At 69.3% G+C, this 24,629-nt stretch overlaps 4 protein-coding genes across 5 annotated transcripts in view; 2 read left to right on the top strand and 2 right to left on the bottom strand.

Moving 5' to 3' along the window:
• LOC126913550 (NLR family member X1-like) overlaps nt 1-24,629 on the top strand; it is a 129,433-nt gene that overhangs the window by 79,695 nt on the left and 25,109 nt on the right.
• HINFP (histone H4 transcription factor) overlaps nt 1-24,629 on the top strand; it is a 128,064-nt gene that overhangs the window by 99,053 nt on the left and 4,382 nt on the right.
• USP2 (ubiquitin specific peptidase 2) lies at nt 10,146-18,666 on the bottom strand. The gene is made up of 14 exons (XM_050715060.1): nt 17,947-18,666; nt 14,599-14,738; nt 14,338-14,497; nt 12,489-12,539; nt 12,084-12,207; nt 11,849-11,960; nt 11,660-11,770; nt 11,508-11,572; nt 11,116-11,219; nt 10,959-11,039; nt 10,792-10,870; nt 10,562-10,669; nt 10,326-10,446; nt 10,146-10,233 (listed from the first exon to the last, which is right to left on the bottom strand). Exons 1-14 carry the CDS (start codon nt 18,664-18,666, stop codon nt 10,146-10,148), a joined length of 2,064 nt encoding a protein of 687 aa, XP_050571017.1.
• The window catches only part of THY1 (Thy-1 cell surface antigen), a 44,462-nt gene continuing 42,921 nt past the window's right edge, over nt 23,089-24,629 (bottom strand). Inside the window, exons 4-5 of one of the 2 annotated variants that reach the window (XM_050715030.1) lie at nt 24,294-24,629; nt 23,089-23,671 (exon numbers count right to left, since the gene is read on the bottom strand). The gene's annotated coding sequence lies outside the window, so the exon portion shown is untranslated. The other variant, XM_035555842.2, reaches the window with a different exon arrangement.

Raw genomic sequence — 24,629 nt, 5'->3', positions numbered from 1 at the left:
GGACACCCCGGGCACCACCGGGGGTGCGACCCCACGGTGGGACGCGGGGCGAGGTGCCCCCGACCCCATATCCCCGCGCGCCCCCCAGGTCTGTAGGGCCGTGGGTTTGCGCGTCCCGCAGGGTGAAGGAGTCGCCCCCCCCCCCCCCCCCCCCCCCCCACCTCCAGAAGCCCCCTCCCTGGCTCGCCCCCATCCCCGCGGGACCAATTTCGGGCAGGAATGAGGAAGCCCTCGGCTCCCCGGCTAAAAATAGGGTCCCCTCCCAGCGCCGGGTCACGGCGCTCCCACTGCATCCCGGCCTGGGGAGGGGGGGGGGGGGGGTCCACAACGCGCCCCCCGCCCCCCCCCCCCCCCCCCCCCCCGAGGCACCGGGGGCAGGGTGGGCTTCTCCTCCGACCTACGGGCAGCCGGGACCCGGGGGGGGGCTGCCTGGGAAATGCACACCGCCCCCCCCCCCCGTCCCCTCCCCACGGCCAGGGCAAGGGCGCACGGAGGGAGCGCAGGGCGCAAAGCGACGCCGATGCCTCCACCTAGCGGCTCCCCGCCGGCTCTGCGCCCCTCCCGTGCCCCTGCGAGGGGCTCAGCACCACCTGCAGCCCCCCCCCCCCCGGGAGGGGTCCCCCCCGGAGGGGTCCCAACCCCCCCCAGGCGGCCCCCGAGGCAGGGATGCAGCAGGCACAGGCGGGGATGAGGACCCTTTTATTGCGGGGGAAGGAGGAGAGGGGCGGCCGGAGAAGGGCAGGGGACCGGGGTCACGGGCAGGGGACCGGGGTCACGGGCAGGGGACCGGGGTCACGGGCAGGGTGCTGCCACCCCTGGGGCAAGGCAGGGCCGTGGCAGGATGGGCCCCTCGCCGTGCCAGCGGCCAGGCAGCCCAGGCTCGCCCTGCACGCAGGGAGAAGCTGGCAGCAGGGGGCCGGGGTGCTGAGCCCAGCCCGGTGGGGGTGCTCGTGCATCGTGCCCTGGAGCTGGGTGCCCAGGAAAATGCTTAAATCCTGCACAGCGCTACCAGGGGCCGCATCCCGACCAATTCAAGGCGATGCAGCAGAGCAGGGTGAGGATGCTGAGCGTCCCAGCTCCCGTTTGGCCGGACCCTGCCACCTCCCCCCCCGGGGCGCCCACGGCAGGGGAAGGGGCACGCACCCCCTGTCCCCATCCCCGTCCCCGAGCTCAGGCGAAGACGGCGGAGTTGTGCCAGTAGGAGTAGACGAGGAAGCCGGTGAAGGTGCTGTCCGTCTTGACGCTGGCGTAGAAGCCGATGTAGTCCCCGACGCCCACCTGCACCCACACCTCGTCCTCGGGCTCCAGGCGGACCAGGGCGCCCCCCGAGAGCGAGGTGGGCTTGGGCCAGTTCCCGTAGTACTGGAAGAAGGAGGCGACGGACTGCCCGTTCTTCATGAGGTCGAACTGCAGGCTGGCGCGGTACACGGTGGCGTGGACGGCGAAGTAGTAGAGGCCGGGCACCTCGCAGGTGAACTTGCCCGTGGCCGGGTCGTAGTGGCCCTGCTCGTTGACCAGCACCACGTCGAAGCGGATGGGCTGGTCGGCCAGCGGCGGGCTGCGCGCCTCCGAGCGCTTGGCGCTGAACGCCGAGCGGGGGGCCACCGCGCACTCGCCCTGCGCCCCCTTCTCGCCGTGCACGCCGTCCACGCCGGGGCTGCCCGCCTCCCCGCGGGGACCCGGAGCTCCTGGGACAGGGGATGGGGACGGTGTCACCTCCGAGGCGCCGTCACAGGTCCTCCCCCAGCCCAGCCCCAGCCCACCGGGGTTTCGGCGTCGCATGGGTATGGGGTGGTGGGTGCGCACCGTGGGCAGGGCTCTGCGTGGGGGTAAGGGGTGTTGGGCTAAATGGGGAGCTGAAGAGACCCCCCGAGAGGGTGGGAGAACCCCCCCCAGGAGCCAGGGAACAGACGAGGCACCCACATTTGGGTTCCCGAAGAGGGAGGAGGAAGGGAGAGATGGGGACGGGGGAAATGCGGCAGTGCCAGTGATGAGGAGCTGCTGACTCCTGCCGGAGCACCGGGTCCTGCAGGCAGGACCAGAAGGGGGGGGGGTGGTGGCAAAAAAGGGGCTCTTTTAGGGGATTTGCTCCCCGTTTGGCAACGTAGAGAGGGTCCCCCCCAGTGGGACATCTCCTTCCTTACCAGGTGGGCCCATCTCGCCCTTCTCCCCCGGCATCCCCATGGCCCCGTCCCGGCCGTCTCGTCCGTCTCTGCCTGGCAGACCCTGGCCCCCGTGCAAACCTGGGGTCCCCGGGATGCCCGGCTGCCCCGAGCACAGCCTGGGGATCTTGTTGTCTTCGATCTGCACGGAGCTGCCGACGAGCCCGAGGAGGAGGAGGAGCAGCTTCATCTCGTCTGCCGTGCAGGGGCTGGAAGGGGGCAGAGAGGCGTAAAGGCTCCGCGGACCCCGGTGCGCAGGGCTCGAAACCGGGCAGGCAACCACCCCCCTGCAGCTGCCCCCCCCTTTTTTCCCCCCTTCACCATTTCGGCAAGCGCTCAGGGCTGGCTGCACCTGCCGCAGCATCCCCGTTGCCCACCCACAGGCCAAAACTCCCGGGGGTGCCGTGGCCAGCGGGTGGCACGGGGTGTGGGGGGGGGTGGACCCGGGGGACACCCGCAGGAGGCGCCAGCTCCGTGCACGGGCTCTGAGCGGCCGTGCCAGCTTTGTGCCCAGATTTGGGGTGCCGGCGGGGTGCTGCAGCAGGAGGACGATGGCTCTGGCCGTGCGTGGCGGGGGCGGCAGCTCGGGGAGCTCGGGGCTGCGTCGCGGCCCTGCCCTTGGCAGCATCCCCGCGGCCGGCGGCTCCGCTCCGCTCCCGGCTGGCTCCCCGCGGCACGGCCGGCTGGGGCTGCAGCATCCCCGGCTTTATGGGACCGTGTCGGGACCACCCTGCTGCTGGGACCACCCTGGGGCCGGGACCACCCCGCTGCCCCCAGCCCTTTTTTTGGCTACCGGCACAGCCCCGCGGCCAGCGTTGGCCCTCTCTCCCCGTGGCCTTGCCCTGGCAAAGCCGCTTCTCTTCCCCCTGTTGAACGCGACGGCTGCAACGAGGAGGAAAAGGAGGAGGAAAGTGGCTCTCCTCCGTCCCGGTGCCGGAGCTGGGACCCCTGAGGGTCCCCACTCACCGCGGTGCCGCGGCTCCTGCGCTGCGGCTGGGACGGGCTGCGGCTCTTCCTGAGCTCTTCGCTCTGACGAAGGCCCTAGGAGAGGCAGCCTCTCCCCCCCCCCCCCCCCCCCCCCCTCCTCCCCACGTCTCTCCTCCCAAACTCCAAAGGAAATCACGGGCCCCGGGAGCCAAAAGCTACAAGACAAGGGGAAAAAAAGAAAAAGAATCCCCACGGTGTCAGAAGCGCGGTGAGCAGGGGGAAGGGAGAGGCGAGACAAACGGCCGGGCAGGGGGAGGAGAGGCGCGGGGGCGAAAACCACCTCTGCTGGAGGCACCCGGGCAGCGGGATGGAGGGAGGGAGACGGGAGAAAACAGCCGAGGGAAAGCGGAGCAGGAGAAAGGGCAGGCGAGGGGAGCCCAGCAAAGGCAGGCGGGCTTGGAGGAGGGAGGTGGAGCCCTCGGTGCCCCGGCTGGCAGCAGGGACAAGGCGAAGGGGGGGCATCAGGGCACACGCAAGTTGGCAGTGCCACCCCAGGAGCACCCATGGGTGCTGTAGGAGCCGTCTGGGGGGGGCGCAGGGCAGCGAGGGGCTGAGCGGGCAGGGACGCGCCAGGCAGGTGCAGGCGGTGGCCGTGCCAGCAGGCAGGGATCCCCAGGGGACCGCGGGCACGCAGCGGTGCTGGGACCATGCCAGGCTTTTTGGGGAGCCCCCCCCCCCGCTGCCTTTAACCCGCTCCAGCACCGGGAGCACCCACGGGACACCACCGGGCACAGCGGGGTGGGTGTCACTGGGGGCTGACCCCCCCTGGCCCGGGTGCCCAGGGCTGGGTGCTGGCAGGGGGCCACCTGGCTCCTTGCCCCCCCCCCCCCCAAGGTGTGACGGGGCTGTTGTTTTTGGCTAGCTGGCAGCTGGTTTGTGGCCACGGGGCGGTGCCAGGCCTGTGGCCAGCGGGGTGGCCTGGTGCCAGCACGGCCAGCGGGGCCACAGCCCTGGCTGGAGCAGGAGCTCCCTGCCGCACCGCGGGGCTGCCAGCACGAGACCCCCTCCGAGACCCATCCATCGCCTCCCCCCCCATAAACCCCCAGCCCCTGGAGGGCACACGAGCAGCCCCTGTCCCCCTGCAGCAGCGACAGCCTCCCCTGCACCCCGCTATTCCTGCCTGGACCCCCTCCTGCCCTGGCTGTCCTCCCGTGGCCCATGCCTCCGTTTCCCCAGGGGGATCTGGCAGGACCTCCCCAAACGCCCCCCCCTGCTCCATCGGGTTCCTCAGCAGCTAACGTTGTTTATTCTGCCGGCTCCGGGGGCTGGGGGACACGGGGACCCTCCGTTTGGGGGGCATTAACCCATCCGCTGCTGGGCTAGCGGCTGCCTGAGGGCTGCAGGAGGGGCTGGGGAGAGCCTGGAGATGCTGAGACACCCACGGGCGCAGCTCCAACCCATGGGCACAGCCCCCCCCCCCCCCAAATCTTTCCCCGTAGCAAGGCTGGGAAGGGGCAGCCCCTCTCCAGGGACTCGGTCCTGCGGGAAATCCCATGGCATTGGGGCACTGAGCGCCAAGAGGACGCCCTGGCCCCAGAGAAAGACACCTTGCAGCTGGGTACTTGCAACGACAGGAGGGTGGGAGGGAGGTTTGGGGCAGGAGGGGGCTCTGGGCATGCTGCTGCTCCTCTGGTGGTGCGGGCTCAGGGCTGGAAGCACTCCACGGGGTCGCTGGAGTCGGGCAGGATGTTGCAGTTGATGGGCCAGAGGATGCCGAGGAGCCCGAGGGACTGCTGGCAGCGCAGCTCGGCGGCCAGGCAGACGGCACGGCAGGGCTGCAGGACGCCCCCGTCCGGGGTGCATTTGGGCACGAAGAGGCTGCAGATGAGGAGCCGGAGGTGCTGGTAGCAGGCCAGCTCCATCAGCGTCTGCGGGACGGCGGCGGTGAGCGTGGCACGGGGCAGACGAGCCTGGCACGGGGCAGGGCACCCGTCCCCAGCCCCTTCAGCTCACCTGGTAGTCCTGCAGCACCTCGGCGGCTCCCTCCTGGTCCGGGATGGCCAGCCAGATGTTGGGGAAGGAGGTGGCGTTGTAGCCCAGCCCCAGGCACATCTCCACCTCCACGGGCTCGCAGACTGAGCCTGCCACGGGGAGAGGTGCTGCGCTGCTTGCGGCGGCACCGGTGGGGGGACTGCTACCAGGGGGTCCCCTGGCCCTGGGTTTAGGGGGAGCGGGGTGAAATCCCCGTGGATGGCACTCACCGAAGGCTGGGTAGGACACCCCAGTGCAGTTGAGCTCGTCGGTGCCATCGGGGCAGTCGTGCCAGCCGTCACACACCGACTCCAGCGCCCGGCACTCGCCGTTGCCGCAGGAGAACTCGGCGGGGCTGCAGGTCTCTGCGGGGCAGGGGGACACGGGGACAGGGCATGGGCACGATTCTGGCTGCCACCCCTGCTGGGAGTCGGCCAGGTCCCATGCCTGCTGCTGTCTCTGCCCTCGGTCACTGGCAGGGGACGCGCAGATGAGTGGCTGCCACCTGGTAGCCGTGGGCTGAGGGTGGCCACCTCTGGGCCAGCTTAGGGGGATCCCAAATTCCCCGGGTTATCTGGGGGCAGCCCGTGGGTGATGGGTCCTGCCTGTCTGCAGCCCCTCCAGGCCCCTCCCTGTGCTTAGGATCAATACCTTTTTTGGGGTAATTCAGGTGGGAATGGGCCCCAGGGGACCTGCAGCCCAAGCTCTGCCCCAAGCAGGGCCAGCTGTGGGGTGGAAGCCCTGGCTTTGTTCAGCCTTGGCCTTGACACCCCCCCCCCCGAGGACAGGGCGCACAGCCTGCCCCCTGCCGTGCCACCTACTCTCCGTGGCATTGCGGGCTTGGTAGGTGGCGAAGAACCCGTCGTCTGCTACTCCCTCGTCCGCCACGAAGAGCACGGTCATGACGTGGCGCGAGGAGGTCAGGGCGGGTGGCAGCTGGTGGCCGCAGAACCTGCGGGGCCACGGGGGCAAAGGATGGGGTCGGGTGGGCGGCGGGGCCGGCCAGCACATCCCCAAACCCTGTTCTCTGTCAGCCCGTCTTCGCCAGCCCTCCCCGTGCCTCAGTTTCCCCAGCTGGGCCGCGGGAGGCGGATCCATCGGGGTACCTGCCCATGAGGCTGGCGGCCCCGGTGCCGGCGCTGTCGTGCACCTCCACGAAGTCGAAGCTGCAGTCCTCGTGCGGCTCCAGGCTGAAGTTGTGGAAGCGCAGGTCGACGACGTGGCCCACGGGCACCGAGATCTGCCAGAGGCACAGCTACCGGGGCAGCCGGGGACGCCGTGAAGCCGGGCAGGGGCACCCGCTCTCCCCGACGGGAGGAAGCCTTCCTCCCCGCCTGCCCTCCTCCTCCTCCTCCCACCACCACCCCTCCTCTCACCTGCTGGTGCGGGTAGGGCTGGGGATGGCTCGGGGTGGAGAAATGCCCCTCCAGGGCCGTCAGCGGGCCCCCGCACTCTGGGGACACACACACCACGTGGCTGTACCCCCGTCCCCTCTCCCTACACCCCATCTCAACCCCCCCCCCCCCCCCCCCCCTCCCTGGTGCCGGCCCACCTTTGTGCTTCAGGCTGCAGTTGGCCTCGTCGCTGCGGTCCTCGCAGTCGTGGAAGCCATCGCAGACGAAGCCCGGGTGGATGCAGAGCCCCCGGTCGCACAAGTGCTCGTCCCAGGCGCAGCTCTCTGCGGCACGGGAGGCGGGTGTCTGGTGGCGGTGCCCTGCGCGCCCCCTGCCCCAGCCCCCCCCGGGGGTTTTGGGGGGGCGATCCCGCACGGGGGGGGTGCTCACTCTCATCGGGGGCCACGGCACGGTAGCGGGCGCTGAAGCCCGGGGCGCCCACGCTGCCGTCGGAGACGAAGGTGACGCGCAGGAGGTTGGAGTTGGTGTTGAAGGTCGGGGGCACCACGTTGCCGCAGAACCTGGGGGCAGCAGCCAGCGGTGGCACCGCTCGCCCCCCCGGGGGGGATGCCGAACCCCTTCCCGCGTCCTACCTGGTGGTGCCCCCCCGGGCCGGGGCAGGATCCGTGCCGCCGGCCCCTTGCTCCTCGTAGAGCTCCAGGCGGTCGAAGAGGCAGGACGCGGTGCCCTCCACGCTGAACGCCTCCATCCGCAGCTGGATGGCGAGGCCGGCGGCCACCTCGATGCGCCAGACGCAGAGCGCGTGGGGCGGGTAGGGGCCGGGGTGGTTGGGGGAGCTGAAGGAGCCCTCGGGGCCCCGCAGGGTCCCACCGCAGGCTGCACGGGGACGAACGGCACGGCGGTGAGCCAGCACCACAGGACATCACCGCGCCGGTGTGCACGGGACTCACCCGGTGGCGGCGTGCTGGCTGTAGGCAGCTGGCTCCGGGTTGGGGTGGCGGCCGTTTGGGGGGCCGGGGGGGGTCTTGGGGTGGGTGCTGCGGTGGTGGTGGCGGCGCCACGGGCGGGCAGGGCTGCGGCGGGGGAGGTGGGTGGCCGCGGGGACGTCAGCTCTGCGGCCAGGGGAAGAATTGCTGCAGGGTGGGGAGGGGGCTCGGGAAGCCCACCTAGCCCCATGTATCGGGTCCCACACTGCTTTCACCGTGTCCTGGTGAGACCCTCCGTGGTCCTGCACGTGGGGACCCCCCTTCCCGGGGAGGCGCAGAGCAGGACGGGTGTCCTCACCATGCCCCGAGCCCCCTCGGAGCCAGCTCCGTGTCCCCAGCCCCACGGACACGGCACGGCCCCCCCAGCCCGGCACTCACGGTGGATGACGATGGCCAGCAGGAGGGCGATGAGGAAGAGGAGGACGGCGCTCATCAGGGCCACGCAGAGCCAGGTGAACCTGCAGTCGGCCCGGTACCGCCAGCCCGCCTGGCCCCGCAGCTGCCGGCCTGCGGGAGGGCGAGGAGAGCGGGCAGAGCAGGGTGCTGCCGTGCCCCCACCCTGCCACCCCCTGCCCGGCTGGCCGAGCCCGGCCTCTTGTCCCCCTTGGGACCCTCTTGTCCCCCCTGGGACCCTCTTGTCCCCCCTGGGACCCCCAAGCAGCCCCACACCCCGGTGATGAGCTCCCCACGGGTGCTCCCAGTGGCCCCGTGGACACGGGCGCGCGTACAAACCCCAGGCAGGTACCGAGGACATCCCGGGGCGACGCGGGGCTGATCCTGTCCTCGTCTGGGGACGTTTCTGGGGGCTCCTCGCCCTCGAAGACGGGGTTGCAGAACTCGGTCTGCACAAAAGGCGGGCGGCACCGCAGGGATGGCGTTGTGGGGACACGCAGGTGGCCGTGGGGGACCCATCGGGCAGCTCCCCCACCCCGGCCCTACCTTGCTGTGGTCCAGAGCCTCGGGGCAAAGCGTGATCTCGGTGAAGTCCTTCATGGCAGCAGGCGGTTCCCAGCACGGTTAAAATCCTCCCCGGTGTGCCATGTCCCCGGGCACGGCCACCCGTTGCGCCACCCGCGCCTCCCCGCCTGTCCCCATGGCACAGAGCGGGCAGCCTGCACCAGCTGCGCCCCGTGGAGACCCCAAAACCATGCGCGGGGAGCCCTGGGCGGCCCCGTCCCCTCCGCCGGCCCCTTCGCCCTGCCCCGTTAATCCAGCTCAGCTGAGGATGCCGAGGTCAGGCCCTGGCACCGAGATCCAGCATCTTAAAGGGGAAAGTGTGCTCGCTCGGGAGCTGGGAGCCCATCCCACAGCCTTTAGGGAGCCTGTTTTGGGGTGCACGGAGGGGCTGCTTGGCTTTCCTGGTGCCTCCAGGTGTCCCCAAAGGGGCTGTGATGGGGAGCCCGGGCTGAGCACCTCCCTCCTGCCCCCGCATCTCCTTGTGCTGGATGTCTGAGCCCCAGCACCCCCATTCCCGCTGCCCCTTAATGCCCGGGTGCCGGCCCCGTGCCTGAGCCGGGCAGAAAGGGGCCTTTGTTCAGGGGCTTTGGGGGCAGAGCGCGGGTGCTGGACGGCTGGAGGAGAAGGAAAGGCTCCCCCTGCCCCAGGAACCGGGGGCCACCACCTCCCCTTTTGTCCCCGTGGGGTGCTGGCTCACGGTTGCTCCTCATCCTGCCTCAGTTTCCCTGCTGCTCCCGGAGCTCCTGTCCCTCTCCTGGTGGCGCAGAGCCAAGCACACGCGCACAGCGCTCCGTTCCAGCTGCAATTTATTCCTGCACGAGTCTCCCTTGTACGAGACACATCCTGCCCATCTTGCTTACACAGTAAACGAGCCACCTGCCCAGCAGCAGCGCTGCCCCAGCCTGGGACCTCGGGCAGGGTGGGACGGGGGGGGAGAATAAATTAGAGAAAAGGCTAAAAAAGGCCACTGGCGTTCGCTAGCCGGAGGACGGAGCAGCGGGGCCAGAGGGGGGGGACGAGCATCCCCGGGGGGGCTCCTGGTTTCGGGGGGAAGAAAGCCCCGGTTGCAGACGGTCCTGGGGAGCTGCTGTCCCCCCCCCCCCTGCAGGACGGACGCCCCCGTGCCACCCCGGCGCCCCCCGAATGGTTTAAGGCACCGTCGTATGAGGAGGCAGGTGAACACCCACCCGCAGCATCCCCGGCTGCAAAATGTCCCGACCACTCCGGACAAATTCCTCCCGGGGGTCCGTCAGTTGGGGCCTGAACTCGGGCTGCTCGTGGAGCACGGGAGGAGGCCACCGGAGGGCTGGAGTCCTTGGCCAGGAGGTTTGGAGCAGCTCGCGAATCCTCCGGGACGGATGAGCAGTGCCAAGAGGGGTGCTGGAGGCACCGCGGGTCCCCAGCGCCGGGTGCTCCCCGTGGGAGCGCAGCTCCCGGCCCCACGCCCGCCGAGTCCCTCGCTCGGTGCTTTTTATTACACAGCAAAAAAGGCAAAAGAAAAAAAAAAAAAAAAAAGAAAAAAAAAGAAAAAAAACCTACCCCAAGGTAAAAACCAACCGCCGGGGGGGTGCCGGAGCTGCCTGGGTCCTGCCCTCAGCCCGCAGCTGGGGGGGTTTGCTCCTGGCTGCCTCCTGCTGCAGCCCCTCCGAGCCTCCAAGCTGCACCCAGGGGGGGCAAAAAGCCAAAATCCTGGGGGGTGTCCAGCTCCGGGGGGATGCCCGGGGAGGCTACATGCGGGAGGACGGGCTGGCCAGCTCGTAGAACAGCAGGTAGGCGTCGCTGCTGCGGACGTGGCTGGAGGACATCGGGGTGACGCTGCAGGGACGGGAGACATGCCATGAGTGGCGGGGGGTCCCACGCAGTGCTCCCCCCCTGTTGTCCCCCCCCCCCCCCCCCCAGGGCCTCACCGCGAGTCGTTGAAGCTGTGCCACTCGCCGGAGACGGGGCTCTTGCAGTAGGCGGTGTAGTGTCCCCCCATGGTGGTGCCCGAGTGGTTGGAGACGGCGTAGAGGTTGTAAACGGCGTGGTCTGCGGGCGGTGAGGGCGGTGCTCAGCGAGATTCCCCCCCCCGGGGGTCTGCGGCCCCCACCCCACACCTCTGCCCCCTCCCAAGGACCCCTCCGGGCACGGCCCTGGCACTCACTGCAGCTCTGCGAGGTGAATTCCCGGAGGTCCAGGTCCTTCAGCTGGAAGTTGACGAAGGTGGTGAGCTTGCTCGCTCGTATCCTGGCCTCCGAGAAGCGCTTCAGGTCTTGGGGGGGGGGGGGGGGGGGGGACCACGTTAAGGAAGTGGGGAGCCAAAGGGGAGCCCCCCAAAAAGCCACCTCCCTCCACCGGCATCCCCCCACCCCGGGCCTGCGGCGCAAAGGATACGAAGCACCAGGATCTTGGGGAACTTCTGGATGCTGAATTTCTTCGTGCACCTCGTCCTGGCTTTGCAGCGACAGCACGTCTGCGGGCAGCGAACAACACGAGCAGCGGGGTGAGGGCTCAGCCTGCCCCCCGTAAGCCCCCCCATGCCCCCACCCCACGCCCCGTACCGGTTTCTCATCCCCATCCAGCACGTCCTCTTTGGTGAAGAGCCGGAGGCAGTCCATGAGCGTCACCTCGCCGTAGCCTTTCTGCGGGAGCAGGGAGCGGTCAGGGGCAGGGAATGCAGGCCGGGGGGCTTGGGGGGGGGCAGCGGGGACCCCTCACCTTGGGGATGGGCAGGGAGAGGTCCCAGAAGGGGTCGAAGGCTGTGGAGCAGTAGCCGCACTCGCTGCAGGTCAGGGAACTCTTCAGCTGCCCGACGAAGAGGTCTGGGGGCGACGGGACGAAAAAGGGTGGGACGAAGAGGGGTGGGATGAAGAGGGGTGGGATGAAGAGGGATGGGACGAAGAGGGGTGGGATGAAGAGGGGTGGGATGAAGAGGGATGGGACGAAGAGGGGTGGGATGAAGAGGGGTGGGATGAAGAGGGATGGGACGAAGAGGGGTGGGACGAAGAGGGATGGGATGAAGGATGGATGAAGAAGGACGAGATGAAGAAGGATGAGACCCCCGACCCCCCCATCCATCCCTGCCCGCCTCTCCCCAGCGCCCCGCTCACCGCTAACCCGGCTGTCCTCCCGCTCCTGGTACCTCCTCCACATCTGGCGGCTCTTCTCGTCGTCGCTGCGAGGCGGAGAGGCAGGATGGTGCTGAGCGCTGCCGCTGGCACCCGCGGGCAGCCCCCGGCCCCCTGCCCCAGCGCTCACTTACGGGAGGTGGTCCAGGGTGTCGGCGCTGGCCCGCGGCCGCACCAGCACGCGGTTCACCTCGCCGTGCAGCCCGTCGAGGAGGAACCTCAGGAACTCCTGCGCGTCCTGCTGGCTGCGAGACAGGGGGCACGGGCGGTGAGGGGCCGGGCGGGGGGCTCAGCACCCTCTCCCCGCCACCCACAGCCCCTACTTGTAGCCGACGAAGCGGGGGGCGTATCGCTGGATCTGCGTCTTGAACTCGGAGGGGCTCACGCTGTCGTTGGGGGACGAGGTCCAGAGCAGCTGGATCAGCTTGGCGAATTCTGCGTGCGGAGACGTGGCTCAGCGCCACGGGGGTGGGGACGGGCGTCCCGTGGATGTCCCCGTCCCCTGTGTCCCCCCAAACCTGGGGGTGCACAGCTGGGGGGGTGGGGGGGTGCCGTTACCTGCCATGAGCGCGGTGCGCATGCGGCTGTTGTTGTTGAGGTCCCGCAGGTACTGGTTCTGCAGGCAGTAATCCCGCAGCTCCCTGGTGTTGCTCAGGCACTGCAGGATGGAGTTCATGAAGCACTGGGGGAGGCAAAGGGAAAAAAAAAAACCATGGCAACGGGAGGCGGAGGGAGGCGGGTGGCGATGGGGGGGACACCCGGGAAGGGTGGGCAGAGGATGGGGACAAAGCAGGACGGAGAGCAGGCACCCCCCCGTCCTCCAGCACCATTGGGAGTGGGGTGTGGAGCTCCTGGAGCGAGAACGTGGGTCTGGGGGTGAGGGAAGGGACGGGGTGCCCGACACCCCCCCGGCTGTGCCCGCAGAAGGACACGGTGCGAGCCAGGAGCCCCGCAAGCGCTCACCGTGTTGCCCAGGTTCCGCAGGCCGGTCAGCCCCTGCACCGCCTTGGAGCTCTGTGGAGAGAGGGAGCAGGGCTGAGACAAGCTGGCCATGAGGGCCACCAGCCCATGGGGTCACCAGCACCCGCGTGGGGCAGCCCCCAGGTGGGCACGGAGCAGGGCCGGCACCGCGGCTGCTCCCGGCACCGGCTGAGCGCAGGACGGTGGCCGAGGACCCGTCCTGGTGCTCAGCTCCCTGTCCCGGGATGACACCCAGGGCTCAAAGTCCCCCTCGCTACCCCGTGCCCTGGGCTGCGGGCCAGGCTGGCCGCCCCCTGCCTCCTTTGTGCCCCGGGAAGCTGGGGGTGGCATTGCCCCACGGTGCCCCACGGTTGCTCATCCCCTCCAGGACACCCCATGCCAGCACCACGCGGATTTGTGCACGGCTCCTTTGTGGGATTAAATCCAGCGAGGGTGCTGCAGGGCGCACCCCCGGGTCGGTGCCGGGGCAGCCCTGCTGACGGTGCCCCCCACCCAGCTCCTGCAGGTTGCTGCGGGTCCTCCCGCGGGTGCCCGCCCGGGCTGCCTGCTCCGGGCGTGAGGAGGGGGAGGAGGAGGAGAGGAGGGGGCCCAGCAGCTCTGAAATAGCAGCAGCTGGTGCGCGTGTGGGAGGTGCTGAGCACCCAGCCCTGACAGCAGCCCAAAATAACCCAGATACAGTTACACGTGCGCCTTAGCGATGGTGCAGGCATCACCCACCGCAGGGCCACCGGCACCGGCGGGCACCCAGGTGCCTTGTGCGGCCACACGCGGCTCTGCAGGGCAGCCCCGTGCCCCGGCGGGGTGCTGGCCCCGTGTCCCAGCACCCTAAATCCCTGCGGAGGTGCCTGGGCACCTCCTGTCCCTGCCCTGGGAAGGGCACGGTGGCAGGCAGGGTGGCAGCAGCTCGTGGTGGCTACCCTGGTTGTACCCCCCAGGACGCTGCTCACCCGCTGCTCCGTGCCCCAGGAGGGACCAGGGTGCTGGTGTGGGCGCAGACCCCGTGCCCCTGCCCACTGCCTGGCCCCGCAGGGCACGGAGCAGCCCCAGGAGCTGGAGCCCCCCCACGCCGTGGCTCCAGCCCGCCTGCACCCGGCTCTGATTCCAGCCCCTGCTCGGTTTTTTCCCTCCCCTGGGTGACTCAACTCCAGCTAATCCCCCTCGCCCGGCCGGGGTGTTATCTAGGACACGGCGCTGCTCGGAGGCGGCGGAGGAGAGCTGGCTCACGCGGCGGCGGCGGCTGGGGACTCCCCGAGGCTGCACTGCGGGAGGGGGACGGGGGACAGGGCGCAGGGGATGGGGACAGGGGACAGGGGCCGGGCTGTCGCGCTCCATCCGCTTGCCAAGCACCCGCCGGGGCAGCGGGACGGCCGGGGCAGCTGTACTTACATAAATGCCCAGATCCTGCCCCCCTGCCCCGTGACATCTCCAAGGAGGGGGACCCACCGTGGGCTGTGTGGCTCTGGGGACAGCCAGGCTCGCCCCGGTGGCACCGCCACGGCACCGGTGTGGCCACCAGCAACCTCCTTGCACCGGCCAGCCTGGGGCACGGGACTTGGCCAAGGTCACCGCAGGGGCAGGGCTGGCACAGGGACCCCGGACACGTGCTGCCACCTCCCCTCCTGCCCCCTGCTCGGGGCAGCGCCGGGGGCTGCCGGGCCCCCCCAGTGCTGCCAGCACCCGGTGGCACCCATGGGTGCCAGCCCCGCGCCTCCCGTCCTGCAGCAAGGGGCACCCCGAGGGGCAGCCGGCGGGGACCCGAGGTCCCCGGGGAGCGCAGGGGTCGCCCCCTCCCGGCACCCCCTCCTCTGCCCCCCAGGCTCCGAGCTCGTACCTTGGTCTTGTTGAGGACGAGCCCGACGAAGGTGGAGACCAGCAGGGACCCCGGCATGGAGGCGCGGGGGCGCAGCTCCTTGTGAAGGTCGGGGAGCGCGGGGGGCTCCTCGGGCAGCGTCACCGTGTACGAGTCCCTCATGGCTCCCCTCCCGGGTGATCTGAGACGGCGAGGGGCGGCTGCGGCCGGGGGGGGCCACGGGGACCCCCTCTCCTTGGGCCGGCCAAGGTCGGGGGCAGGGGGTCAGGCGGCCGGCCTTGCCGGAGCACCGCCGTGGCCGCGCGGTTGCGGTGCCGGAGCCGGTGCCGGCTCTCGGGGCTGACGGCACCTGAGCAGAGCTCTGACATCAAATGGGTGGAGAGGCGGCAGCAGCAGCAGGGCTCCGTGACGGCCAGCCCCCGCTGCACCGCGTGGTACAGCGAGCCGGAGAGCCAAGGGGGCCCGCGAGGGGCGGCCGTGCCCGCCGGCCACGCTCTCGCCACGCCGAGACCACCGGGGAGGACGCGGGGAGCAGCCCCCTGCCCCCTGCCCTACAGCTCCCTGCGCTCCGGGGATCCATCCTGCCGCCGCTGCGGGGCTGGAGGGGGTCGGTATCACGCAGCAGACCCCCCTCCTGTGCCCCCCAGCTGCTGGGGAGCAGCCCCCAGCCCCAGGGTGCCCGCAATGGGGCTGCAGCCGAGTGGGATTTGGGATCAGGAGTTGGGATCGCAGGCACACGTGCTCCCCGCAGGGACAGCAATAGGCTCCCCGCGGTGCTGCTTTGGGGAGAACAGCAGGCAGTGCGTAGCCCCCGGCTTTGGGGGGCTGCTTTAGGGCCGGGCTCGGAGGTATTTCACTGTCTGCTTCCCTCCACCGCGGCAAAACCCCCGCAAAGCCTGCGTGGGGCGAAGACCCCCCCCAGCTGTGATCGGAGCGCGGGGGAAACTGAGGCACGGCGCGGGCAGGGCTCCAGCTCTGCCCCTGCAGCAAGGGCAGGTGCGGAGGCTGGCAGGGAGCCCGGCTCTCCTGCGTCCTCGTCCTGCGCCTGCCTCCGCTTCACCCCGCTGACCGCAGCCGGGCGAGCGTCCGCTGCGTGTGCCCGGGTGTCCTGGGGGGGAAATTTCCACGGGCAGGGAGCGCAGCAGGGCTGCTCCGGGGCTGGATGGAGCCCTCCAGCCTCACCGGGACGGAGGCACCGAGCGGGGGCTGCTTTATCCCGTGCCACCCCCGTGCCGCCCGCAGCCAGCGGTGCTCTGTGCACCGCCGCGCGCATTCGGCACAGCCGGTGGAGGGGCTGGAAGCGGGGGGGGGGGGGGAGGGAAGGAGACTATTTTTGGCACCAGCAGAAATATCTGAGGAGGCATCTTGCAGCGTTATTCATCTGCAGGGCCTGGGCTTTTTGCATCACAACAGGATGCTTGTCGTAATCCCCGCTTGCGGGTATATGTATATATATATATATATACCCCCCCGTGGTGTGTACGCTGTACACACGCAGGGACGCAGTGTGCGCACCCCACAGGGCTCACGCTGGTGGCGTGGGTGCCCCACAACTTGTGGGTCCCAGCCCGGGCCCTGGGGCACCCCAGGGTGCCGCGCACGCCAGGCTCCGCTCTCGCCCTGCAGCCCGGCGCACTGCTTGGGGGCAGGATTGGGCCCGCTGCACGCCCCGGGCACTGTGTGGGTGCTGGTGCAGAGCTCCCCGGGGACGGGATGTGGCGGCTGAGCCGGCTCCACAGCAAGAGGGGTGGCATTTGGCCACGTCCCGTGCCGAAAATCATGCCCTGGTGACTTCAAGCGCCCTGGGAGCACAGTGCCCTCCAGCTGGAGCAGCGCGTGGGCTCCTGGGGCAAGCTGGAGCCGGAGAGCAAAGGAGCCAGCGACCTGTCCTCAGCTCTCCCCTCCCCAGCAGTGACCTTCTGCCACGGGCAGAGGTTGCCACGGGCCCGGCTGGCACCACGAAGGCAGGGACAGGGCTGGCCACAAGCCAGCACCGTCAGCAGCCTGGGATGGGGCTGCGGAGAGCTGCCGGTGTTCCTGTGGGTAGCTCTGGCCTCCCGACCCCGCGTCCACGCAGGGCGGTTAATGGGGCGGCACGGCTCCGGTCCCACCCTTCCCAGCACCACGGCCGCTGGCTGCAGCCTCCCCGTGCCCTGTGGAGTGGTAAACTGAGGCACGAGGCCATGGGGGGGTGGGCACAGCTGGCCGTGGGCACCCTCACGTCCCAGCTGCAGGCTCCTCTGTTTCCTGCAGTGCCAAGGCAGGAGGCGGCTGGGAGCAGGCACGGGGCCAGCCCCTGCCATGCCCTGGCTCCGGCAGGATCGGGCGCTGCCGGCGCTGCCCCCGGGGCCGGGTAATGGGGCAGAACTGATGGCAGTGCCGGGGCTGCAACGCGCCCTTGTTTCCGGCACCTGGCATGCCCGCGGGCACCTGCAGCCCGTTTTACGACCGGTACGTTCGCTTCCCAGCTTGGGAACGGGGGGGGAAAAATGCACAGGAATGGAAAATAGCAGGTGTACGCATTAAAGCACCGGGGAAACCTAAGCCAGTGTCACCGATCCGGCCTTTCCTCCTGCCCTGGCCCTCCCCAGCACCCTGTGCCAGCTGCCAAGCCCCGCTCGCCTTTGGCACCCCTTGGGTGGCAGGGGCAGGGTGGGCACGAGGCAGGGGGTACCCAAAATGGGGCACTGACGGATGCTGGCAGGGGGCTGCAGCAGCAGAGAGGGGTTAAGGCAAGGGAGAGCACTGCCACGAGGCTGCACAGCACCAGCTGCAGCTCCTGGTGGCCTCTCTTCCCTGCCCCACACCTCGCTGTGCCTCCCCAGCCCCACCAGTGCTTCTGGCTGCTCATGGCAACCCTGCCCAGCACCCTGCTCGCTCCCCAAATTCTCCAACCCATGGCAGGGGCCAGGCCTTGAGGATGCTCCACAGCCCTTTTCCCAGCCCCTTGGGCATGTGGGGGCTTGGGTGGGAAGGGACAGAGCCCCTCGCCCTGCTCTTGGGGAGCAGAAGGGAACCCCCAGCCCTGATCCTCCCTGCTCGGTGGGATGGAGCCGCGGGGAAGCACCGGGCAGGTCAGACCCTGCTCGGGGGGAGACCGACCTTCAGCATGGGGTGGAAAGAGAGCGGGAGACAGCACGGGCACAGCCTGATGGCTTCTTGGAAGGGAAGCCAAGTGGAAAATTACCAGGCTGCTGCTGTGCACGCCTGAGCAGGGCTGCGTGCGTGGTGCCTGCTCCCGGCCCGGGCTGGGGCTCTGGGGATGGTGCAGCGCCGATTTGGACCTGGGGCCCTGAGCGCCACCACCACGTGTGATGGAGCAGCCACTGCTGCCAACGGTGGCCCTTGGAGCCGCTGGGGACAGGGAGCGGACAGAACTGGGCCTGCTCAGCCCCGGGCACATCCAGCTGCTTGGGGACACGGCTCCAGCACGGCGCGCACACGTGGCGGGGCATGGAGCGTGCACCCAGGCGGGTTTGCAGACAGACGGCACAAAACCAGCAGCACCGACGGAGACCCCAAAGGGGAGCGCACGATTTCCTTCAGCCCCCCAGCTCAGCACGAACCCGCTCGGCCCACGCACCCCAATCAGCCCTGTCCCCCCCCCCCTCCCCCCAGCGCACCACGTACCGGGGGGTCGGGGGCAGAGGTGCCGCCGTAGCCGTCACTCCTCTCGCAGGGCTGGCTGGCACCGCGGGTGCCGGTGGAGGACAGGGCAGAGCCGAGGGCAGCCTGGGGGGGTCCAGGGGGGCTGCAGGGGAAGCTGTAGTGGCTGCTCTTCCTCCCGCAGCTCTCCAGGTAATCGCGGACGTAGTCGGAGTGTGCGGCAGCCTGGTACAGACCCTGCAGGGCGCCGAACTCCTGGCGGCCCCGGGCACCGGGGCTGGACACGTAGGCGCTATCCGAGGCGCGCAGCCCCGAAAATTCCTGTGCCAGGTCCGAGTGGCTGATGGATTTGCGGCGGCTGAGGGGCGCTGCGGTGGGCAGGTAGCCCGGGGGGCTGCTGGGGGTCCCCGTGAAGGTGTAGCATGAGCCCCCGCTCAGCCCAACGCCGGGCGGCCGGGGCTGGGTGCGGATGTAAGCGGGGCTCAGGCGGATGCCGGAGTCGGGGTACAGGGGCAGGCGGCCGCTGTCGTAGCCGCTGGTGGGGGACAGCCCGGCGTGGTGGTACCGGGGGGAGGGCAGGTAGCTGGCTTTGAAGCCGATTTTGTCGCTGTCGGCGTAGGCCGTGGTCAGGGTGGAGCCGTAGGAGGTGTAGGAGCTGTAGCCGCCGGGCACCTTGCCGTAGGTGGTCTCGGCATAGCGCGACGAGTCGACGTACCGCTTCAGCGTGGAGGAGAGCTGGGACATGCTGGAGGCTGGCGCTCAGCGGGCTCGGCTGGAGGCATCGGCTGCAAGAGAAGAGCCTGGGCTTAGCTTTGGGGGGCTACAGCCCGCACAACGGGGTGTCCGCCACCGGCACCCACTGGAGAGACCCTGAGGGGGGCAAGCAGGGAACAACAGGGACCCAGGGGACAGAGAGTGAGGGGTGGCCGCGGCTCCCGCCACCTGCCAGCCCTCCTGGAGATCTTGGGGCAGCAGGGCACTGCCGGCAGTGCCACCTGGGTGCCTGTGGGCACCTGGCACCACAGGAGGGAGCCCTGGGGCTCTGCTGGGCATGGACGGAGGCGATGGGCGCCCATGGGCAGGGGACTGCAGCCGTCACCTCGGCCCTAGCCTTGGCATCCCGGCCACGCTGCCCCACAGCTGTCAGCGCAGAAGTCCTGGCTCTCCATCCCTGCTCCCCATGTGCTGCCTGGTGTCAGGGAGCCACTGAAGTCCTTGCAGCAGCCACAACCCAGCCAGGGGCTCTGGGGGCTGTGGGGACAGCCAGGGGTCACCCCACTGCAGGAGCCTGCCCGTCTCCCCGCCACGCCCTCGCCCAGCCGGCCTGCCATCAATAATTCAGGCCAACCCAGCCCTCGTGGCCCCTGTCACTGAGCACAGCCAGCCCAAAGGGGTGGGTGACAGCACAGCACCAGGTCCCCGTGGGGACTGCTGGCTTCTGCCGTGTGTGGAGCAGGAGAGGAGCGGGGGGGACAAGGACGGAGGCACCTGGAGAAAAAGGGGAGCCAGCCCGGAGCCGGGGCAGGGTGGCCAGCCACCTGCACCAGCTTAAGCAGGGGATATTCAAGTTGGAAAAAAGCTTGCTCGCGGGCTGGGGGCCGGTCCCCTACCTGTCCTGGGGCTGTGCTCACTCCCCGGGTGCCTCGCGTCCCTTCCCTGTCCGGCCAGCAGCTCGTGCGGCTCCGAGAGTCCCCAGTCACCCAGGAGATGACCCCAGCTCCGAGGCTTTTCCCAGCCCCGCCAGGGCGGGCGCTGGCCCCGCTCCAAGCCAGCGCAGAGGTGCCGGGGACGGAGACGGAGCCCGGCCCTCAAAATGTGGGGTGCAGCCGGGCTCGGTGGTGGGGACCGGAGCCCGGCCACCGCGGGATCCTCCCTGCCTGGCCCTGGGCTGCTGCTGCTGCCATTGCCGGGGAGCAGCCGTCCCGCAGCGTGGAGGAAACTATTTACAAGCAAGAGCAAGCCGGAGCGCACAGACCTGTTTGGGAACCAAGGCTGAGGGGTGAATAATGTGCTCGCAGGCAAATGCGCCACCAAACACCCGGATCTCCCCGACCTGGCCGCAGCCGCCCGCCCGCTCCAGCACCGGGAGGACCCCAGAGCTGCTCAGCCAGGCAGGACCCGATACACACCGAGGGGGGTTTGCTATGGGATGTGGGGCCCGGCCAAGGGCTGGCATCCCCATGGGAATTGGGGTGAGGGTGCTGGAGCCCTGTGGCTCCAACAGGTGCCTTCTGGCAGCGGGACCGGTCCCCGCAGGGCACGGCGTGCCCTGGGGATGTGGGGAGCTGGTGGAGGGATGTGGGGTTCGGGAGGGGGAACCTGCCCTGGGCACAGCAGGGAACCCGCTGGCATCACAGGAGGAGAAATCTTACCATGTAGGGCCGCCGTGTCTGCTAGGAGTGCCCGTGCTGTGCCGTTCCCATGTCACATCACAGCGGACCCCAGGGCTGTAGGAGAACAGAGCGTGCCATGAGCCCGGGGAGCCGAGGAGGTGTGAGAAATCCCCGGTTCCTCCCATCGCTTCCTGGGCCCCTCCCTGCCCGTAATAACGCTGAGCTTTCCTGCTGCCTGGCAAAGCCCTGGGGCCGGCACGGCTGAGTCAGGCCTCCTGCACCCTCATCATCCTCCCCGGGGAAGCTGAGGCACAGGAATGTCCGGTCCGCGGCCGCGTGCCCGGGAGCCAGGAGCCAACCCCAAGGGGACCCGGGAGCCCGCTCCTTGGGAGCACATCCCAACCTCCCGCTCCCAACGGGAGTCTCAATTTGGGATGGTGACAGGCCTTCTGGAGAGGCAAACCTTCACCCCGGAGGCTGAGGCAGGCGGGGAAGGCTGCCGTCCTCTCCTGAAGGCCTGGTGCCGGTGGCCCCGGTGGCCGCTGTCCCCCTGGGTGGCCGCGGAGCCCCAGGGCAGGCTCAGCTTACACGGCCCTGGCTCCATCCAGGGAGCTGCGGCACAGCTGCTTCTCGCTTACGCAGGCTTGGAGCCGTGTCCCCGTGCCCTGAGACACAATGTCCCAGCCCGGGGGTTACTCGCGAGCTCCTGGCCCTCTGTGGCAGCCGGGGGCACCCTGGGGCCGAGGGGCTGCGGGTCCTGAGCCCCCCGGGATGTCCCTGGCTGGGGGTTTCCCCAACCTGAGAACCCTCCCAGCTCAGTGCACGTGTGCTGGCCGGGCGTCACCGCCGCTGACACATCCCCGCCTGGCTGCAGAACCTGCTGCTCGCCGCTCTCGGGCCGCCCCCCGGGCAGCAAAACCCCAACCCCACGGGGGAACCCTGACGTAGGACCCAACGCCTGTTATTGCTTTGAGGTCTGCGGGTGGAAAAAAGAAAAAAAAAAAGAAGGGACCCCGGGGAAGTGAGCGGGACGTGGCTCTGCCCACCCCGGGGACCGGGAGGTGCCGGGCGTGCTGCGGGTTTCCCATAGGATCCCGCTCCTCGGGGACAGCGAGAGCGCAAAGGTCTCCCCTATAGCTTCACCCAGCTGAAGAGAGAATGGGGGGGATTTTAGGGGTTCTCCCTGTCATCTCACAGCCCTCTCCCCATGGCATTGTCCCCTAATGGTCCCTCTACTCACCGGTGCGCTCAGCGGGGCGTGCGCTCAGGGGTGCGAGGCCGGTGCGGTGCTCATGGGGCGACGCCGAGCTGGGGGAGCCGCTGCTGCCTCCTCGGGGCGCTCCCCTGGGGCCGGAGCAGAGCGAGGGCTTTTTGGGGTGCCGACGGCAGGGTCAGGCCGCCCTGGGGCTCGGCTCCTCCACCCAGCTGGGAGCGGGCGCAGTGGCCGGAGGGGCCGTGCCGGAGGGCTGCGGGGCCGCGTTAAAACGCCACGGCAGAAATTCAGAGCTCAGGTTACCGGCTAGATAAATATAGTGCCTTTATCTGACCTCACAGGGCACACGAATGCTCCTCTCGCATTCCAGCCGCACCGAGGCTTAAAGGGGACGTGAGCCTCAGGGTGGCCCACGGCAAGGGGAGGCTAGGAGGGGAGGCTGGAGAGGCACGGGGGGCTCTGGGAAGCACGGAGGATGCCTGAGGGTAAGCGTGGGGAGAGGGGGTTTGGGGAAGGAGGTGGAGGTCCAGGAGGAGAAGGTGGGCAGGGGGAGGAAGGAGGGGATGTAGTCTGCGTTTTGCTCCCTGCTGGGAAAAGCCGCAGGGATAAGAGGCCCCCCTGGCCTGCAGCAGAGCAGGAGTGGGCCAGGACCACCCTCTGCCCCCCATGGCTCCATGGGGACACTGGGGGACACCGGGGGACATCAGGGCACAGCCCCCAGCACCGCTCCCTGACGCCTGACCCACCCAGGGCGGCTCGGCCTCGCGGTGAGCCGGCACCTCGGTGGCTGTGACTCAGCCAGCACCTGCTGACGATAATTAGGCGGGATGCAATTAGGCTGGCATTTTCCTCCTGCCCGGCTCCAGCCCTGAAACAGGGAGGGCCACGTGAGGCTGGCGTCTGCACCTGGGTGTGACTCCTGGAGGCCGCTGTGGGGTCATCAGCGGCGTGAGGGGTGGTGGAACGACCCTAATCCCAAACCTGGGGGCGAGCGCACCCCACAGTCCATGGTTCTTGGGGCAGCCCCTGGATCCCATGCAGGGAGCAGTGCGTGGCTGCTCCTGGCTGCTTTAGGAGCTGCCGGAGCCCTTGGCATCCCCAGGGGCATCACACGGGCGCACGCAACACACACGTCAGCAGGCACGCAGGAAGGACCCTGGCACGGCACGCACACCGCCCCGGGGCCGGGAGCTCCGGGACGCGCCTGCACGCCTGGCCCCGCTCACACGCGGTCCCTGCCCCCGGGACGCCGGGGCCAGGGCTGCCTCCACGGGCACGGCTCCACCACGGCGGGCAGGGCAGGATGGAGATGGGGTCAGGATGGAGACGGGGTGCCAGAGGAGCCCGTGTGCGTGGCGTGGGGATGCGGACACAGGGTGCATGGTGGTACCTACCCCCTTCTCCCCTCTCCCGGCACCACAGGTGGCCCCAGCCCTGAGCTCACAATGGGGTCGGTGGGATGGAATGGGGTGGGATGGGGACATGGGGCTGTGTCACCCCCCCCCCCCTACAGGCAAGCTTTCCCTCTTCCTGCTTCTCCACGCAGGGCTGGGGCTGCCGAGGAGGTGCTGAGCCCCCCGTAGCTCCGCGCCCCACCCCACACACACGGGTGGCCATGGCTCCAACACACGACCTAGGCTTTTATTGTGCAGACAGAGGAAAACTCCCGGAAAACAGGTGTTTTTGTTGTTGTTGTTGTCGTTGCTTTTCGTAGGGTTGGCTTTTCGTTTTCTCCTTTTAACAGAATTTCTTTTACGACAAGCTGTGGAAACAACTACAAATGTTCACCAAAAAAATGAGACCGGAGACGCGTCCGTGCGGTCGGCCGGGCTCTGCCCTGCCCCGGTGCTCCCCGGGGAGCTCCAGCCAGCCCGGGGAGTGGGGCGAGCCGAGCCTCCGCCGCGCACGGCCTCGGCAGCACTAGACAGCAAGCAAGCAGGCAGCGAGGGGCAGGGACGGGCAGGAAGGGGCAGCGGGGTGGGAGGCAGCTCGTGGCGTCCGGAGGAAAGCAAGGAGCAGGGAGCAGCTGCTGGGAAGGGCTCTCAGCCGTCGCGGCACAGCCTGGGGAGCTCGGCAGGGCTCAGGTTCGCCCCGCAGAGCCAGGTGGTCCCGTCAGTGCCTTCCCCAGCCCCCTGCCCGCTCCTGGGCTGGGGTGTGCAGGGCCAGCCCCGTGGTCTCTCCTGGTCCGAAGGCTCCTGGGGTCCTGCAGGGCATGGGGACAGGCTGGAGCTGTGCTCGGGGGTCCCTCTCTCCACTCTTGCTGACCCCTGGGGACATTCTGTGATCCTCACTGAGGTGGTGGCCAAGAGCTGGGCTTGCCTTAGCCCCATTTTTCTGCACTTAAATAGAAAGAGGGGGACGCTGGAAGGGAGCGGGGGGGGGGGCCGGGGGGACACATGGGCTCCTCCCAGCAGCGTGGTGGGGCCAGAGAAAGAGGGGGGCACGTGTCATGGGGAAGGACGGGGTCCCCATGGAGCAGACGGGGAGCTGGGGCGGAGGAGTGGCGGTCCCCTGGGGGAGCCCCCTCCCCACCTGGGGGCACGGGGTGCTGACCGGGCTGTGGCTAGCTCGGAGAGGCTCTGCGGGCCTCCGCTGCGGGCGCTGGTGGCACTTCTCTCGTCACAGCTAAGGACTGGTCCCTGGGGAGGGCCGGGGGGGCCCCGGGCTTGGGCAGCCCCAGGGCACAAGGCGTTGTCTGGGGGCCTCGCTTCCAGCCCGGCTGCAACAAAGAGAAACCACCAAGTCACCCCGCTGGCACCTGGTGTCCTCCCCGTCTCCTCCCAGCACCGGGACCCATCCCCGCGCTCTCCCGTCCCCTCCCTTACCTGCTCGTCCGGCTGTCTTTCCCCAGTTGAGAACAGGGCAAAGAAAAATATTTATAAAAAAATAAAAATAAAAAAAAAAGAAAAGGGGCGGGAGAAGCGGGCTGTGCGGGGCTGAGGCTCCGGTGCCCCCAGCACCAGCAAAACCAGCGCGCGGGGAGGGCGCGATGGGAGAAGCGACGCTGCCTAGCGGAGCCACCATGCTTCGGAGCGGGGCGTGCGCGCGCGTGCCGGCGGGTCTCAGCACAGGACGGTGGTTAGCGTTAGATATACGGCTACATAGAGATAACATAGAGAGAGGTTTCGTTTCTTCCAAATCTTCTCTTTCCGAGGGCTGCG

This window comes from Cygnus atratus, chromosome 22 (assembly GCF_013377495.2).
Source record: "Cygnus atratus isolate AKBS03 ecotype Queensland, Australia chromosome 22, CAtr_DNAZoo_HiC_assembly, whole genome shotgun sequence".
NCBI lineage: Eukaryota > Metazoa > Chordata > Aves > Anseriformes > Anatidae > Cygnus > Cygnus atratus.
The sequence above is the reverse complement of the archived record's forward strand: the minus strand, read 5'-3'. Positions and strand labels throughout refer to the sequence as shown.

Bases quoted from the DNA above. Each gene is read 5' to 3' on its own strand.
- USP2 (XM_050715060.1), bottom strand. From the start codon at position 18,666: ATGTCCCAGCTCTCCTCCACGCTGAAGCGGTACGTCGACTCGTCGCGC. The intron at 14,739-17,946 runs GTACGTGGTGCG...CACGCGGTGCAG, and splicing joins CCTCTGCCCCCGACCCCCCG to CGGGGGCTGGCCGTCACGGA. The intron at 10,871-10,958 runs GTACGGGGCGTG...CGCTGCCCGCAG, and splicing joins TGGATGGGGATGAGAAACCG to ACGTGCTGTCGCTGCAAAGC.